Consider the following 18,300-nt stretch of genomic DNA (forward strand, 5'->3'; position numbering starts at 1 on the left):
CATGATGCATAGGTCTCTAATCGGATTACTGTACATTACTTAATCGCCACGATAACTCTAAAACATCAAGTGAAGTAGATTCAACAATTCAAACAACTCAATCCCGTAGAAACAGTGGTTAGTTGATGAGGTTTTTATAGATGTCTACATGAGTTCGAGTAATCCTCCCATAGAAAAATATAATGCATGTGTTTCTAACTGAATTACTTAATCTCCACCATAACTCTAAAACACCAAGTGAAGTAGATTCAACAATTCAAACAACTAGGCTCCTTGATACATATAAGAAATCTACAATACCTAGATGAAACTAAAACGAAAGAACTCTCCTAAGAGAGAAACAAGAAGCAAATTTCTAATGAGCTTTTGGTAATTATTAAACAAAATCAAACTAAATGAACTAAACAGTGTTGCCGCTCCAGATCCTCCCGGCATCCCGAAGAGAGCCATAGTCTCGTACTGACTAATTAAATTTGAACCACATGCAATCTGATAGATTTCACTCCTTGCAGCTCCAAACTCATATTGAAGGTGACAACTTGACAGTCTTGACCCAAAACCTTGAGGTAATCATGTGCATGCGTCAAAAGACGGCAAACATTTTGGCGACTACAATGTGTTAGGGTGACAATTCTACACCAAAATAAAAATAACAGGAAGGGGAGAAAGGGAATAGACCAAGAAGGATTATCAAGAGGGAAAAAACCTAGCCACTTTGAGAGAGAAATTGTGTACATTTTTATTACATATAAACTATAAGCTCGTAGCATTCGTCTGGGTCGTTACAGCTTGTCCATTGGTAGTGAACGTGAATGGGTTACTTACGCCGGCCACCTTCCTTTATCTTGGATCTCCATGTTGAGGAAAGTATGTAACTGGTTCTTATTGGTTTCTACCAGGATTTGTTTACCTTTGGGTGAAAGAAGTTGAGGTTCCACTAGAAAATCAAACGGTAATATAGAGAGCAGCCAAACTCCTTATCAACACATATTATGTCTCTTGTTTTCCCGTTGTGGGATTCTTATATACAGTCAACATTTACAAAGAGGTGTGCTCAATTAGGCTAAGTCACACAATGAGTTAGCCATAATAATTTAGTGTCAAATTCGCCCTTACAAGTGGATATATAAGAATATATACTACCAAACTGTAGTATTAGTTAACGTCAATCCTTATTTTGGTTTTTTTAAAGATTTTATGTTAATGATAAGACCCTTATTAATTGTGATGCACATATACAATGATCCCCATGAACAGAATCATTCAATGAATTTGCAACATCCACAAGAGCATGTGTTTGCGGTTCTAATCCAAAAGGTTACTTCATTACTCACAATGATTTGATTAATTTGTATCTTCTAAAAAAATTGCACCGTACGTCCGACGGAAAAAGAAAGTTAAGCTTCCACTTGAGCTCTAAAATTTGGAACCTGTGCTCGATCGCTGGTCAGGAGGTCAGTTCTTCAATGCAAAATACCATTCTGCAAGACTTTTATTACTGAGTTCCAGAACTTCATTGCAAATTGACATAGGGAAATGCCTAGAGGAGGGACAGAGAGAGACAAATCACGTTCAATAATTAATTAGTCTAACCCAGAACACAAGCCATGAATATTCTTAATAATGTTTAAGCAAAGAATAAACGCATACAAGAAGTTATTTAAAAGTTCCAATAAAATAAAGTCCCAAGAACAACTATTGAGAGTAATAATCTCACATCGAAAATAAAATAAAATCTTGTATGTAATTATAAGTAATTGAGTTACTCTTTATATTGTCAATTAGTTTTATGCTTGGACCTAACTTTTTCATGATATGAGAGCAAGTTGTCTTATGTGTGAAGCTCAATAGACAAGTTGTTTCATATGGAGCCCAAATATGGCCACACGTACTCCACGTCACATGATTTGTACTATTTACATGCTAAGCTTGAATTCGTCGCACTTGAGGTGTATGTTAAGAGTATTAATCTCACATCTCAAGAAAAGAACGGACCTTGCATTTGCTTATAATAACTGAGTTGCTCTCCATATTCCTAATTAGTTTTATGATGAAACTCTATGATGAAACTCATCATTCTTTAACAACCATTTAAAAATTGAAAGTGCATATATGCTTTGCATTGAGAGCTAAGAAACCTAAAAGATAAAAAAAAAAAGAATAAGAAAAAGTAGCAAAAGCTTCTCTGACAACAAAGCTGGTAGAAAGTATTCCATGCAACCCCTACAAAAACCCCTATCAGAACACCGTTCATTCCACCCCATTTTTCTTCGTCTTCCAAAAACGACAGGGAAATACAAGCAATATTTGGTCCAACAATGGCCAACCAAATTCACAAAAATTATATTAATGCAGTTTTTGTTGTGGGGATTGTATGCGTGACGCTGTTGATACAGAAGAGTGGTGCAACTGACTTTGCAATTGGAGGCTCAAAGGGCTGGTGTGTTCCTGATTCTTCTGTTCACTATAATCAATGGGCGGAAAGAAACAGGTTTCAAATCGGAGACTCCATTGGTAAGTTTTTTATGCTCTATGTTTATTAATAAGGTTCTACATATCCCTCTCAGTTTTCAGCATCTGAATATACAAGCAAGTTTTAGGTAAAACCTATTTTATTTAAACACTTTACTCCTATGCCACCCAGGATGACCTTCCTATTTTGTGTGTTATAACTTAGTTTGATGCGTTGATACATTATTTTTCATTTCAAATTTGCTCATAAGGTTAAAAATGGTTAAGAACATGATTTTATAGTCCACCACTTATATATTAATTTTATTAAAGAATTATATTACTTTTAAAGGGACACTTGTCATTGTTCATGTTTGTAAATTGATTACGAGGATAAAATCGAAGTTATGTGATTAAAATTAAATACAAAAGTAAATTTATTACAATCTATGTTGAGAGTACTCATTACATTTTGGGGAAAAAAAAAGAAAAAGAACAAAAAGAGATCTATTATGTGTTTATAAGTAATTGGCTATTGTACATATTACCAATTAATTTTATGGTGACATGTCAACTTTCTTTACTCTGGTATATATTTTACATAGTTGGACAAGCCAACTGTAATTAAGATTATTGATTTGATAGAATTATGTGTATGCATGTGATTTTAATTTATAGTGTCTCACAACAACTTAACAGATCAAATAAAAGATCATTGTATTTTGGGGCTTGTAGCCCCAATGGTAGTAAATTACGTCCACCCCAAAAAAGGGGGGTTCTGGTTCCCCTCCTCCCTTCCCTTCTTTGTAACAAAAACAACACACAATCAAAAATTCAAAATTGTACAAAAATAAAAATAAAAGGTTTGTTACTCCCACATAGCCATGCTTACCCTTGCTAATTTACTTGATATATATTTCAACTGCAGTGTTCCACTACCCTCCTGGCCAAGACTCAGTGCTTTTAGTAACCCAGGACGACTACACCAACTGCAACACGGATTCACCTACGGCTAAGAAATACACCGATGGCCACACAGTCTTCAAGTTCAACCAATCCGGGCCATTCTACTTCATCAGTGGGAACAAAGATAAATGTCAGAAAAATGAGAAGGTGGTAGTGATTGTCTTGGCAGATAGAAACAGAAATGCAAAACCTCCCTCATCTTCAAACTCAAAAGATATGATCCCATCTCCAGCTCCTTCTGATGAAGCGTCTCCACCTCCACCGCCGTCAGAGACTACTGAGATTAACCCTACTCCTGCTCCTGAAGGTGAAACACCTCCTCCACCTCCAAACGCGGGTTCTTCAGTTTTCATGAGTTTTATTGGGTCCGTCGGAGCATTTGCCGCATCCACAACACTTTTAATACTCTAACCGGATTGGATTCCTTGAGTACAAAGTTTGTTTTCTTTTGAGAGTATCTTTTTATTACTCTCTGCTTTATTTTATGTTCTTTTTTCCTTAAAGCTCAGTGTGCATGTTTGTACTGGTGCTTGATATTTGTTTGATTCTCATTTGTATGTGCTTGTGAGACTCCACAATAAAGGCCAATAATGTAGATGTATGCACAAATAAATAAACTGATTAATTTTACGTAGTGTATGTTAATGTATATGTGCAGTCCCGTGGGAAATGCAAATATTATCTTTGGTTTCATGACTTGCGATTGTGGAAGCAATAAGATACGAGGTGTTTGACTGTCCAAAGCCGTTAAATTTAGCTAGTTAATCCATATTCGATCCGTTACAGATTGTATTGTGAATTCATGAGTTTTTATCATTTATTGTCAAAATTTAGACCCTAATTTCACAATTTTCTGTTTTTATAAAAGCTTTTAAATATAAGAAAAATCTCAACTGAATAGACCCAAAAACCCTCAAAACTAAAAGCTAGTTATACCCACAAGCTAAATCCCTTTAAATGTTATGATTTGAGGGACAAATCGTTTTACAATATTATGAAACCCTTTAAATCTTATGCTTTGCTGTAGTTCTGTGAAATTTTTATCATGGATTTTGTAGTTGTGTCTAAAACAAAAACTGAATGGTAAAGAAAAATATTTGGCTTAATAATATGTAGTATAGTCTTAAAAAAATTGAAAATCCTTACCTATGCGTGAAAAACAGCATGCTCTATTGAATTGTATGAGTGGATTTTTGCAAGGAGACTCATCACAGAAATCTAATGTAGTCATGTCGAAATTTTTATGAGTGAAGTTTTAAACATGGAATTTTGACAAAAGTTAAAATTTATAAGTTGACACACATCACTTCTCTTTATTTGGATTCATATACATAGAAATTAAAATTTTCACATGGAAAAAAAAAAAAAAAAAAAAAAAAAAACTTTGAATTGGGACTCCAATTCCTAAGTTTAAACTTCAAGTCAATAGGTGTTATCTTCAAATTTCTACGAGAGTTTAAAAATAAAAAATTCAACATTCAAATTCCATTGTATTTTGAAGTTAACCAAAAAAAAATTCACAAATTCTAGAAAATAATATTCCGTTATTTCTATTTCCGTCATTTTGAAATTCTTCAGTAATATTAAATTTCTTCATTCAAACATAATGTTAATGAAATTACGAATCCAATCCAATTGGGTGAGTAATTGAAACAAACGGTACATGTATTTACTTACTACATTCATCATCTAATGCTCAGATATTATATTCTCTTCGTTTACATATCTGGCCGTTAGATGGTAAGTGTATCTCGTTGAAAACATATTTGACCGTTAAATGGTAAATGTATTAAGTAAATGTACATACGCGAATTTGATCTTGAGTTTAACGCCTCACTTATCCCTACTTTTCTGCTTTCCCTTGCAGCTAAAAACATAAAAGAAAAACAAACAAAAAAGGCGTATAATGGGTGCTTGCACCATCCCTCGTTGACATATCCCACAACAATTAGTATAAGGCATGCGTTTCCTTTTTTAGTATAAAGTTATCTAACTATAATCGCATGAGTTGTGAAGTATACAATGTTTGTAAAATCGTTTCGTGTTTCGAAAACTTGAACCGAAAAATCGGCACTTGTAATGCTTCATTCCACATTCTTCTTTCTAAGAGGAACATGTTGTCATCGTTAACAAAAAAATCCTCACTAAAACAGATGTAGCGAATAAATAATTCTTCTTGTACACTAACCAACACTTGGCCTATCCATCAGAAGTTTTTGCCGAGTTCAACCTTCCTCATCATTCTAATAGTATTGTGCAGAATTGAGTCCATTATTCCCGCTACCTGCAAACCCAAACGAAAGAAAAAATTAGTGAGCACTCTTGACACAAGTAAACAACTACAAAAAACAAAGATACTAACCGTGAAAACGCCTCCGATAATAGCGCACACATTCGTGATAAAATGTGAAAAGGATTTCGGGTTTTCTGTTATTAAAACCTGGTTATAGGAGACAAAGAAAGAGACAATGTGAGAGAAGCAAAGAGAGTAAAAACTAAAAGACATTTACGCTATTGTTGTTTTTTAACGAAAAATTAAACCTGCATGGGGGAGAGCTCGAAATGGAACTTTGCAACTGGTATTTGGAGACTCTGCGCCAAGCTGCTGTGGGCCGTGTACTCATATTCCTCAATTAATTTATGAGATCTCCCAGTTATGACTTCAGATTTAACTATTTGAAGGTAATGCTCTATCTGCACATACAATTACCAGATATTGCAATTATAATGAGCTTAAGCATTTGCTACTCTTTACCAGCCCAATAAACTTCATTAATGAATCTACTTGTAAGTCCACAAATATATGGAAAAACGAATAAACACTATTTAGTACCCAAAGAAGATTACCCAAGAAAGGAATTAAAACAGTTAGTATCCACTCAGAAGGAGATGTTTATGGACCGTGAAAGCATCTTTAGGGAGGTAAGAATATCCATACAACTACTAAAATGCGTAAAACTCAATCACATGCAGCTATACATTGCCAATACACTGCCACACACATTGGCATGTTAATGGACAAGCACAGAACAATAGAGAAACAAACAGAAGAAAAAGATAGGAGGAGTCATAGAAAAAGATAGCAAGAGTCATGCATAGAGACAAACTTACTGTAACATTAGCACCTAAGTCACGGTGATTTATGAAAGACCGACCATTCAACCTATCATGGCTCACACCAAGATAAGGTACCAATCGCTTGACATCACTCATCACCTTAGGAGCAATCATCCTACCGAATGAAAAATGTGAAATGACGTGAGACATGTTCATTTGAGAAGCATCGAAGGAATGAGCTCCCGAATGAGCGGAAATGACAAGGTTTCCCGGAACCTGCACAGCACAGGACAAATCATACCTATTTCCAACTGAATAACATCTAAGAGTTTTACTGTAAGGTCAATTGAAAGGTCAAAGAAGGCCAGAATTCGGACAATGATAAATTGCATTTGACTGGTACAATATTCTCTTCTGTTTATTCATGTTAACCACTAAGTACAAGAAATTTAAAAATTTGAGGAGGTAAACCATAGCTTAGTTGCTAAGGTGGCAAATTTTTTTTTTCTTTTTTCATGAAGAAGCCAAGGTCAGCCGCTGCTGTCATGACTGCACAAGTGATTCTCAAGTTTGAGGGAGACTCGTGTGTGCAGCTTTGCTAACCAAATTGAGCAGTCACAGCTGCCCTTGGCATTTCTCTTTATTCTTACCGATTTCAAGCATGTGAAACACCTGAAGGCATGCTCTCAGACAAAGAAAAAAAGGAAATGAGTTGTTCAATCCCTCTTTCATCACATTTCCAAGCATGTGAAGCACCTCAAGCCATGCCTTGGGAGCAGAGGAATAAAGCAAAGATTTCTACAGGTATAACCACTGTCCTGCGATTAGGTCTAACATGCCCAATGGTTCTATTAATTTCAATTTCAACTAGAAAATCACCTTCTTTACACGCACATATCCTTCAATTCTACACCCTCCTGTCAATGGTGCTGGTCTTTTTGCATTCTCACCCCCGTTGTTAGATTTACCCTCCAAAGCGAGTTTTTCAGACTCCACAGGGATAGGTGCAACCAAAGTTTCCATTGTCTGCAAGGACAGAAGCTTCATATCAGATTTACAATTTCATTGGGGCACTGAATATCAAGAAGCACCAACAAGTTCAAAGTCAAAGTTAAACATGGGATACAGTGACACTAATTAAAACTTATGAATTCTTGTACCTTAACAAGGCTATCTGTATCTCGATCACCATAATAAGATTCATGCTCATGGTGTCCATGGTCATCCCTGAGAAAGAATGCCAGATAAAGAGTTGCTTACGTTAAGCTTCATATGTACAAGACAGGCATGGCCGAGGGAGCAAAATTTGAGAATCAAATGTATGAATCAAAATGGGTCCATTAAAGAAAATAAACTGAAACATGAGCTTTTCTAAAACCCAGGACATACACTTGAGAGAATGGAGAAACACCTCCGGGTGAAAGGGCAAGAGAGGGAAGACGAGAGAGAGAATTGTCTTTTCGATACTATTACCATCTCAGAAAGATCATAAATGAATAAACTATGCATGCAGCTCCACAACTGAAGGACCAGAAAAACCTAGATAAGACTTAATTGGCTGCCCTAAGATTGCATTTAGATAGATGACTTGAAATTGAGGATTTCAATTTGCATTTTTATTATAAATTGTATGAGATATTAGGCATATTAAAATTTTTTGCTAATTGAAAGTAAATGTACATGACAATATAAGATCAGTTAAATATTAAAGAACAAAATGTCATTTCAAATTAACTTCCTAATGTACTTGACCAAAATTTTCTTTCAGTATATCAAACTATACTTCATCCCTTCTTTTGACATTTCACACTCAATATATAAAAAAGTAAAATTCAAATCTTGCATATCCACATGTTGAAATGGAGCCTTACAGCACGTAAAAAACTGCTCTCCAAATAGATACAGATAAATACGCATACGAGTAAGATGAGGATAGAACAGACAAAAATAAAAAACGATAAATTAAATGCGACTTAAAACGTAATGTTAAAGACTCCCAAATTGAAATAATTTCGATAATAAATAAATGAGTAGAAATCAGTTTGAAAAGAAAATAAACTTTGCGGAATTTTGTAGCATTTACCTCACATCACTTCCTTTACGAAAAATACGAATTGATGGATATCCTTGAATGTGATTCCTGAACATTATGAGGAAGCATAGTTAATAATGGCAAAAACAGGAAGACAGTGGTACATGACGCACACTTGAGAGGTAAGTAAAGAAGAGAACAACAAGGTTGTATCTTGAGATGTAAAGCAACGATGTATAACTAGTTAAGATGGCACATAAAAGCTTAAGTTGGTGGATATGAAAATAGTTCAAATGGTAATTCAATTCTGGGACACTAAGATTGATGGCTTAACTATGGCAACATAGAAGAATACCACGTGAAAATGCTTAAGATAGAGACAGACTAAAACATGAGCTCATCCATGTTCCCACCCTGAGACTTACAGTTCTCTTTTCAACCAGAAAGTCAAAATATACTGATCTGCCAGTAAAATGCTACATTGGTAAGAATACTACCACTACTACAACAACACCAACAACAACAACAACCAAGCCTTATCCCACTAAGTGGGTTCGGCTGTAGAAATCCTAGAATGCCACTATGCTCGGCTTTGTGCCAAGTCTTCCATTAGCTCCAAGTACTCCATATCTTTTCTTAAAGTCTCTTTCCAAGTCTTCCTAGGTCTAATTGGTAAGAATCCTACCCTAGAAATAAAATCTAGAGCTCTAATTGGCATTTCAAGAAACTAAATCCTAGTATTGTTATTTTGAAAACCACCCCAGTTATGCCCCAGTAGGTAGCTTATGGTACTTGTTTCAAAATCTTCTTCAACGACAAATAGGTTCCTCTTCCACTTTTAAGTCTTGACCACATTTTCAAGCAAGAATAAAAACAACCCTGATCAATTCAAGTTAAATTTATTGTTTAATATGTTTATTAATAGTGAACAAAATCTGCTATTTAGTATTTACAAATCTACAGTTGCAGCGCATTAAGTGGAGTTTGCCATTCAGTTTTCTTGTCCGCTGTAAGTCGGCTATTAAAATATAGAATCTATAAATCTCTTTTTCAATAAGAAAAATTGCAAATATACTTATAGATTGTTTTTATACAACTAATAAAAACTGAAAATGCATATGGCCACAGTGAAAAGTAACATAAAACAAATCGTATTCCATAGAAAATCAAGTGGAAAGTAGGACTAAGCAATTTAAAACATACCTCTTACACAAGTCACCTTCTTCAGTACAATCCACCTTCGCCATAAGTATACGGCCATCTATTTCTGGATCATACCTGTTAACCAAGGAAGCATGAGAGAAAGTGAGATAAGAATTGTAAACTTTAAATTCTGGACTGCACCATTAGAAAGGGGAAACGTTATTAACACTCTAGAACAGCCCTTCAGCACTCTTCCTGAATGTAGAACATAAGGAAAGAGTGCAGGATGACTAGTGCCAATAACAGCTCCCTCAGAAAAATCATATTATGTGGAAGAAAGCAGACTTTCAGAGTGAAGCACCTCTCTCTTATTATTTTGGCGGCCTTCTCCCATGAAGGTTTCTGAAAAGGAAAGTGATAACATGAAGCAAGAAGTAATAAAAAGGAAGATAAAAATGCAGCAAGAAAGATACGCTTTTGGATGGATTCAACTAAATAGTTCAATTACGTCAACCAAACAATAAATTAATGCACACAAAGCATCTTCTGATTATACAACAGTTCCATCGAAAATGAAGAAAGAACAACATTAATTGACCCAAGGATCTTGTGACAAGGACATACATGATCAAGGGTATGAAATGAGGGAAACAATCGAAGTAGTAAATGATAGTTAAACAACTCCACAACCCAAGAGCAATGTATGAAGTACAACAATACATATATTACAACATTTTAGATTTCTTTCATTCGGCAAAACTAAAAGATATAAGTTGAAGAAATCCTCAGCTAGTAATGTTCTCAATGAAAACTGCATTACAAGAATTTTTCCCATGATTGAATGATCGCATTATTTGCATACATGAGTTACACTTTAGTTTCTAGCCAAAATATGAGATTCTAAATTCTTTGCAATCATGCCAAAACCATAGAATATGCATATGCAAATGCAAGTATAAAACAAGAACTGTAGAAATTGATTGATTAAGAAAACTAAAAATTTCATGAAAAGAGATTTGAGACATGTGAAGCTATTTTATTTACCAGGCGATTGCTCCAGTAGCACCACGGAGCATAAAAATTAACCACCAAAATTGGGTGCCTGCAAAAGAATTGTTTACTACAAAATTAGGAAATGTATCAATTTGCAACATAAAAGTGTTCCACATCAGCAGCATTAAATATCAAAGGTATGGAACTAAAAGTTGGCCCACTTACTGGTGAGTAAACTTTTCAAAATTCTGAGCAGTTAGAGAAATAGAGCCATCACCAGAAAACTCATCTCCATCCCCATGCTTAATATTATGTAAAACGGGTCCTGAGTGGAACTCAGTGCCGGTTGGTCTTAAATCTGTCCCTATGGAGAACTTGCGAATTGTTTTCGTAATATTCAATCTGTTCTGAGAATAAGAGGGAATGGATTCAGGATAGATGGATACCACATAAAGAATATAAAAATTACTAACAAAGGATCTTTAGCATTAGGGATGAAAATCAGGACCAGAGTAAATAATATTGAAGAAAAAAAAATAAATAAATGAGAGAGAAACTTACTGTTCCCAACACGTCACTCACGTCAAGAGATGCGAATTCACATGAAAGTGCAGGAAAACTACACGAAAAAGGAGATAACATTATGCAGGCGGCCAATGAAATGAGAGAGGCAGGGGGTGAAGGAAGGTTATATAAATTGATACCACACAAATAACACTGTTCTAAAAATCCTTGCCCAGAGCCGCCTATGCGGGGGCCTAGGCGCTAGGCGGGTAGCCACCATCCCGATTAAAGCCTAGGCATTTGAAAATTAAGAAAGGGCGCCTAGACCTGCTGAGGCGTCTGCCTAGACCGCCTAGCCCACCCAGACCTGCCTAGATCGTGACACACTCCGACAAAAAATAGTTAACTTTTATTTTGCATTTTATTTTTTGCAATAAATTGTAAAAGACTTGTTGAATATTTAAATGAACACACATTATATGCTTGTTCTCCATGTTTTCCATTTGAATACTTCATAATATATATGTCATACTATTTTGTAGTTTATGATGATATTATATATATTTTGAGTAGAAGTAGACACTTATTTACATGAAATATAATAGATTTACTTAAATCCGCCTAGTCCGCCTAGGCGCTAGGCCCTAGTCCGCTGCCCGACTAGCATCTAATGTCTTTTAGAAACTTGATAAATAATAATCGAAAGTGATAACCAAGAGTTTTCTTTGAGTATAGTTTGCATCAGAAAGGTGAATCACCAAATTTTCCAGGACCAGGAGTAAGAGAGGGAGCACCCTCATAACCTAATGCTCACACAATATAATTGCCTCTTTTGGGCTGATTAAAGCATTTCCTACAAATTCCCATGTAGTGCACCTTAGAATCATTTGGACCTAATTTAATTAAAAGCACTTGGAGCCAAGAACCTAATAAGGCATCATTTTGTCACCATATCAAAAAGTCCTACCACTCTCAACCATGATATTTATGCCATTCTTAATATAAATAGTAATAACGATTGATTAAATGGGGCTTGACAATATCACATCAACCTAGTATCTGTAAGTCCTAACCACATGTTCATATATGGGATCTGGTTGTGTACCACCACTAAGTGAAGATAATGTAAAAAAATCAAAATGATGGTTAAGAAGAATATCTTTGAATAAAATTCCAATTACACGAAGGATAGTTTTTCACTGACATTCTAAAATCAATAATGCTACAACCGGATCAGTACAAAATTGAACTCCATGCATGTACATAATAACTTCATAAACATCAAAAACACCAATGCAAGCTATGAATGTTTACCTGATATTAAATTCAATGCGTAAGAAATCCCCATCAGAACTCTTGTCGACAATAACAGATGTAGAGGTGCTGACGGTTAAATAATTATTCAGTTCCTGTAAAATGAACATCATAAGTCCCATCAGGATGTAAAGAAATGCCATTATTACTAAATTTAGTAATAAAGTGCTGAAACAGATTACTTAAAAAAGGAAAAAGAAAACAGCAAAAAAAAGAAGATAAATACAAATACAATAAAGTGTATTAACTACAAGCATATCTCAACAAGAAATAATTATGAATAAAAACCAAGGATGGAAAAGAGAACAAAACCACTAGAAATTCTCGTAGATATTATAAAAATAGAAAAAGGTTAAACATACGTAGAGGATCAAAACAAGCATCAATTGAGAAAAAAAAAAAAAATCATTACTCAATGTCCATTGGTTGAATTTGAATACTTTGAACGCATAAGTGATGAACTATAGAAATATGAGCTGCTTACCATTCCAAATAAAAACATCATGGCAAGAGCTGCTACAATAGATAGTCCTGCACCCGATAATGATGCTTCTGTCAAATCTCTAGGAATTTTCCTGTACACAGGAAAAGCATTGTAGCATAAATACATATCAGACAACCCCTGTAGGTGAATTTATTGCCCACTAAATTATAGCACAGGTTTATTTTTTTATATACAGGAAAATTTAACAAACACCAACTGGACTATTAGGGTGTGCGCAAGTACCACCCAGATTGCAAATTCACCACCCAGACTCATGGTTTACTGTGAATGTACCATCTCTATTAATTTTTGCAGAACTTTTAGTCAAAATGTATCATGTGCAACACATGTGAGCCATTTACAAGTGTATTTTTGCCACTTAAAGACCTCTAGATGACTTACAGTAACAATTCAGTAGAATAAAGCTCGTGTGACATATCTTCTGCTTCCCAGAAGACAAGCTGTAGTCAACGAAATTCTTACCCCAAAATACAGATGAAAAAGTGCTCATGTGCTCATACTTGATGAGATTTAATGGAATTTTCTAACGGTAATTGACAGATGCGATACATCCACACTAAAAGCGTAGTGCAGGTAGTAAATTGGCAAGATTTTATTGTTTGGGCGGTATTTTACATACACCCCTAATAGTCCAGGTGGTGTTTGTTAAATTTTCTCTTCCTTCTCCTTCTATTCGCAGGGAAAGCTTCCAAAGAGATGCAATGTGACATTTTTCCATATAATTTTAGCTCCTTAGATGTGTGCCATAAACATCAGACACCGAGCAGCTAAAACCCTTGAATCATTTGCTATGAATGCTTCCACTAAGCACCTCCAAATAATCTAGTAATGCCTCCTTACTCTCAGGTAGTGGTGATAATATGAATCTTTCAATGGCCTGGACGTGTCTATTGCAAAACTAATTCATCGTTTCTATGGATACCAAATTCGTTGCTTCGTCGGCCAAACAAAAAAATAAATAAAACCAATTACAAGCAAACGAAGGCCTCATTCCAAAATTCATGGATAATACCAATTACATTAATTTCCAATGTTCATTCAATCAATCAAACACTACTTCATTTCCTCCCAACAAAGAAGAATTACTCAATCCAAATACTAATTTTAAGCAACCAAAGTTTTCAAATCACCAATCTTTTCCATTAATATTAATTTAAATTCTTAATCCTAATTATAACCATTCCAATTCATTGATAAATCCAAGCCATTCATTCACTTATCCATCACAATTCACAATCCACATGCACCAAAAAGCAATTACGCAAAATCGAACTGAATTTTCCACGATCAGATTCAAATTACACATACACACACAGAGCTGATGAACAGTGAAAGTGAGTGAAGGAAATGCGAGAGATCTGACCTATAAAAATCGACAGACTTGATCTTGCCGGAGGAAATCATGGCTGAGATGAACGGACTGGATTTGATTCCGGAGCAACGGAGAGCTCTAATCCCAATTTTCCCGAGCAAAATCACAGAGAGAATGAAATGGGAGAGAGAGCTGCTGCCTTACCCTCTCGCCTTAGCTTTCACTTTTTGTGTTTTTTTTTTTTTTATGTTTTTTGCTCCGATTAGTGATCACGCGTGGGACGGTGCACCGTACTTACTATCACTGTCGCCTGTGGGACCAGATCTACTGCCGCTTATACTCGGATTCTCGATTCATCAAACCTTTAGCGTTGACGTACTTACTTTGTCTTGCTTAGGTAAGAATAAGACGTTTTTAGTGGTTGACGATTTTAATATTTTTATCTTCGATAAATTGAGGATTCTTTTATATGGAAAGTTACCAGATTTTGGAATTTACTATAATACTTATAAAAGCCTAAATGAGCCGAGTTATGTTAAATATCGTAGTGCTCAGATTGAGTAATATGAATATGATAATTAAACGTAACTTATTTAAAGATCTTCGATTGGGCTCAGCTTGTTGCCGCGACCATAAATCAATAAGTTGTGAAACAAAAGAAGAACATGTACAAATGAAGTGTTTTTAGATAGTTCAAAACTAGAATTGGCACAATATCCGCGAAATGGCCACCCTTAATCAATTTAGGTCAAACCTTGATGCCGCGACTCATGCATTACTAATAAAGGTGTAAAGCTTACAAAAGTACTGATACAACAACAATATGCACCACTTCCATTTGAAAAACAAACTCTAGTCATTTATGCAGCTATCAATTGATTTTGTGATTGAAGGCCAATGGACAAAGTACTGGTTTGGTATTGAGGTGCTTTTATAAAAAGTGGATATAAAAAAAAATGCTAAACTAAAAAAAAAATGTTTGGTAAACACTTAAAGAAACAGCTTATTTTCACAATTTTGAATAAAAAAAACTGAAAACGTGAAGCAGCAAAAATAAGCTTATTCTCACAGCACAACAGAAGCACTTTTTTTTCAAAGTACAACAATACCAAACCAACCCAAAATCTCTAAATATGAGAGTGAACTAATAGTTCCCCAATCTAATCACTTTACCACAACTATGTCTGCCTAGGATAGTTTAGTCAATGTTGACGCCAATACCTCCACAGGAGACCATGCGCTCCCTGATGCCTCTATTACCCCAGGTGCGAGCAACCAGCTCCTTAACGCCTCAGTTCCATGGAACAACGACACCCCCGCTGCTAGAACTCCTCCCACCATAGAGCAAAGCCAAAACGGATGTGTTCAATTGCCTAAATGAGAAACTATTTCATGTCTCAATCTTTTGACCTCATAAATACATAAATACTCCAAAAATAAAAATAAAAAAAGTGCACAAAAGACACTAAATAAGCATTTGTGTTATAAATAGGTAAAAATTAGAGAGATAACCTATACTAGTGACATGAGTGAAGCAGGTGTAAAATATCACACTATAACTATAACATAAAGGATACTGATGTTATTTATCTTTCCTTTCTTTCTCTGTGTTTTGATTGCAATCGAGTGCTCTATTTATAGAAACTCGCATTATTACATTTTGAATTTTACATCACATGACTTTGAAAATACGATCATTTTGCTTCCAAAGTCTACATCACATTTGTGGGCATTGAAAAATCTATGTGTGGGCATTCATAATAATGCCAATGTTTTCAACACTCCCCCTTAAATGCCCACATATCAACATCAGTTGCCTTGTTAAAACCTTGCTTGAAAAAACCCAGTGGGAAAAAATCATAGCGAAGGAAAAAGAGTACAACTTTACTTGGATTGTTGATATAGTGTTAAATGCTTATGTTGCCTCGTTAAAACCTTGCTAGGAAAAATCCAGTGGGAAAAATTCTAATCGAAGGAAAAAAAGTACAACATTCATGTATCATGGATGCTCCCCCTGATATATATCTCCCCTTGATTCCACATTCTCCAAATTTAGTTGTTTGGTAAGTCGACGTAATCTGATACTTTGCACTATCTTCTTAAACGTGCACTTTGGTAGAGATTTGGTGAACAAATCTGCCAAATTTTCATTGGAACGGAATTGTCTGACTTCAATAACTTTAGCCTTCTAAAGCTTATGTGCACTGAAAAACTTTGGAGATATGTGTTTAGTCTTATCGCCCTTAATGAATCCTTCCTTCATTTGGACAACATAGGTTGCATTATCTTCATGAATGACAGATGGAGTGTCTGTCTTTGAAGGTAGACCATATGAATTCCGAATATGATCGATCACTGATCTTAACCAAGAACATTCACGACTTGCTTCATGTAAAGCAAGTATTTCTGAATGATTTGAAGATGTAACAACTAATGTTTGCTTTGTTGAGCGCCATGAGATTGTTGTATCTCCATTCTTAAACACATATCCAGTTTGTGAGCAGGCATTATGCGGATCATAAAGAAAACCGGCATTTGCATATTCAACAAGGATATGGTCATTTATGGATTTCTTTGAATAGAAGAGACCCATGTCTGTTGTCCCACGAAGGTATCGCAATACATCTTTGACTCTTTTCCAATGACGAATTGTTGGAGCAGAGCTATACCTTGCTAACAAGTTGACTGAAAAAGTTATATCCGGTCTAGTACATTGTGCTAAATACAATCAAGCACCTATTGCGCTCAAATATGGTACTTCTAAACCAAGGACCAGTTCATCATCTTTTTTTGGATAAAATGGATCTTTCTTAATGTCCAAAGAACAAACGACCATTGGCATGCTGAGTAGAAAAGCCTTGTCCATACCAAATTGCTTCGGGATTTTTTCAATGTAAGTTAATCGATGGACCAAAATTCCACTAGCACAATGCTCGATCTGCAGGCCGAGACAAAATTTTGTTTTTTCAAGATCTTTCATTTCAAATTCGCTTTTCAGATATTCAGCAGTTTTATTGAGCTCTTCAGGGGTTCCAACTAGATTAATATCATCGACATATACTGCCACTATAACAAATCCAGAGTTAGATTTCTTAATGAACACACGAAGGTAAATAACATTGTTGATATACCCTTCTTTGATCAAATACTCATTGAGACGATTATACCACATTCGTCCAGATTGTTTCAGCCCATACAATGATCGCCTTAATTTGATTGAGAGCATACCTTATGGTTTATTAGTTGTTTCAGGCAACTTAAGTCCTTTTGGGACTTTTATGTATATGTCAGTATCTAATTCTCCATATAGATGCGCGATGATAACATTCATAAGTCACATGTTAAGTTTTTCTGAAACTACTAAACTTATTAAGTAACGAAATGTTATTGCGTCCATTACAGGGGAGTATGTCTCCTCATAATCAATTTCATGTATTTGTGAAAAGCCTTGTGCAACGAGTCATGTTTTATATCTTGCAATCTCGTTTTTCTCATTGCGTTTCCTTGTGAATACCCATTTGTAACCCACGAAGTTTACACTAGGCGGCGTTTGGACTAAAACATTTCACCTTTCCAAGGAATTTAATTCTGCCTAGATTGCATTTTTCCACTTAGACCAATCTTGTCTCTGTTTGCATTCATGAATAGAGCAGGGCTCAAGATCATCACTTAATATGATTTCAGTGGCTATCGCGAATGCGAACATGTCATTGATGATTATTTCATTTTGATCCCACAATTCATTAGTACGAGCATAATTTATGGAGATTTCTTTGCTTTCATGTACCTCTGTTTCTTCAGGTACATGTGTCTCATCAAGGACATTTTCTTTTTCTGAAAGTACAGAATCATGAATTGTGGATGTGTCATTCATTTTTTTCTTCTTGAATGATTTCATTTGGATTCAGTTGTGCCCTTGACTTTCTCTTTCGAGAGGCTGAATCTTTTGAACGTGGAGATCTACCACGCTTCAGGCGTGTACTAGATGAATCATTCGCTACCACTTTATTTTGTCCAATAGGG

General features: G+C 35.3%; 2 protein-coding genes across 2 annotated transcripts; one reads left to right on the top strand and one right to left on the bottom strand.

Moving 5' to 3' along the window:
- Nucleotides 1-2,276: 2,276 nt before the first annotated feature.
- LOC137741477 (early nodulin-like protein 9) lies at nt 2,277-4,017 on the top strand. Its single transcript, XM_068481182.1, has 2 exons — nt 2,277-2,514; nt 3,380-4,017. Exons 1-2 carry the CDS (start codon nt 2,319-2,321, stop codon nt 3,826-3,828), a joined length of 645 nt encoding a protein of 214 aa, XP_068337283.1. The 5' UTR covers nt 2,277-2,318; the 3' UTR covers nt 3,829-4,017.
- A 1,181-nt stretch (nt 4,018-5,198) lies between these two features.
- LOC137741673 (protein disulfide-isomerase 5-3-like) lies at nt 5,199-14,523 on the bottom strand. Its single transcript, XM_068481372.1, has 15 exons — nt 14,329-14,523; nt 12,945-13,035; nt 12,461-12,555; nt 11,204-11,261; nt 10,868-11,049; nt 10,694-10,751; nt 10,011-10,051; nt 9,710-9,784; nt 8,558-8,614; nt 7,635-7,701; nt 7,354-7,500; nt 6,529-6,750; nt 5,959-6,111; nt 5,780-5,857; nt 5,199-5,701 (listed from the first exon to the last, which is right to left on the bottom strand). Exons 1-15 carry the CDS (start codon nt 14,367-14,369, stop codon nt 5,624-5,626), a joined length of 1,443 nt encoding a protein of 480 aa, XP_068337473.1. The 5' UTR covers nt 14,370-14,523; the 3' UTR covers nt 5,199-5,623.
- Nucleotides 14,524-18,300: the final 3,777 nt, after the last annotated feature.

This window comes from Pyrus communis, chromosome 8 (genome assembly GCF_963583255.1).
Source record: "Pyrus communis chromosome 8, drPyrComm1.1, whole genome shotgun sequence".
NCBI lineage: Eukaryota > Viridiplantae > Streptophyta > Magnoliopsida > Rosales > Rosaceae > Pyrus > Pyrus communis.

What these genes read in the sequence shown, in the direction of transcription:
- LOC137741477 (XM_068481182.1), top strand. Translation starts at nt 2,319, where the DNA reads ATGGCCAACCAAATTCACAAAAATTATATTAATGCAGTTTTTGTTGTG. An exon ending in TCAAATCGGAGACTCCATTG is followed by an intron (nt 2,515 to 3,379) that starts GTAAGTTTTTTA and finishes TTTCAACTGCAG; the next exon opens with TGTTCCACTACCCTCCTGGC.
- LOC137741673 (XM_068481372.1), bottom strand. Translation starts at nt 14,369, where the DNA reads ATGATTTCCTCCGGCAAGATCAAGTCTGTCGATTTTTATAG. An exon ending in CGTAAAGGAAGTGATGTGAG is followed by an intron (nt 7,702 to 8,557) that starts GTAAATGCTACA and finishes ATTCTTTCTCAG; the next exon opens with GGATGACCATGGACACCATG. An exon ending in TCGAGCTCTCCCCCATGCAG is followed by an intron (nt 5,858 to 5,958) that starts GTTTAATTTTTC and finishes TCCTATAACCAG; the next exon opens with GTTTTAATAACAGAAAACCC.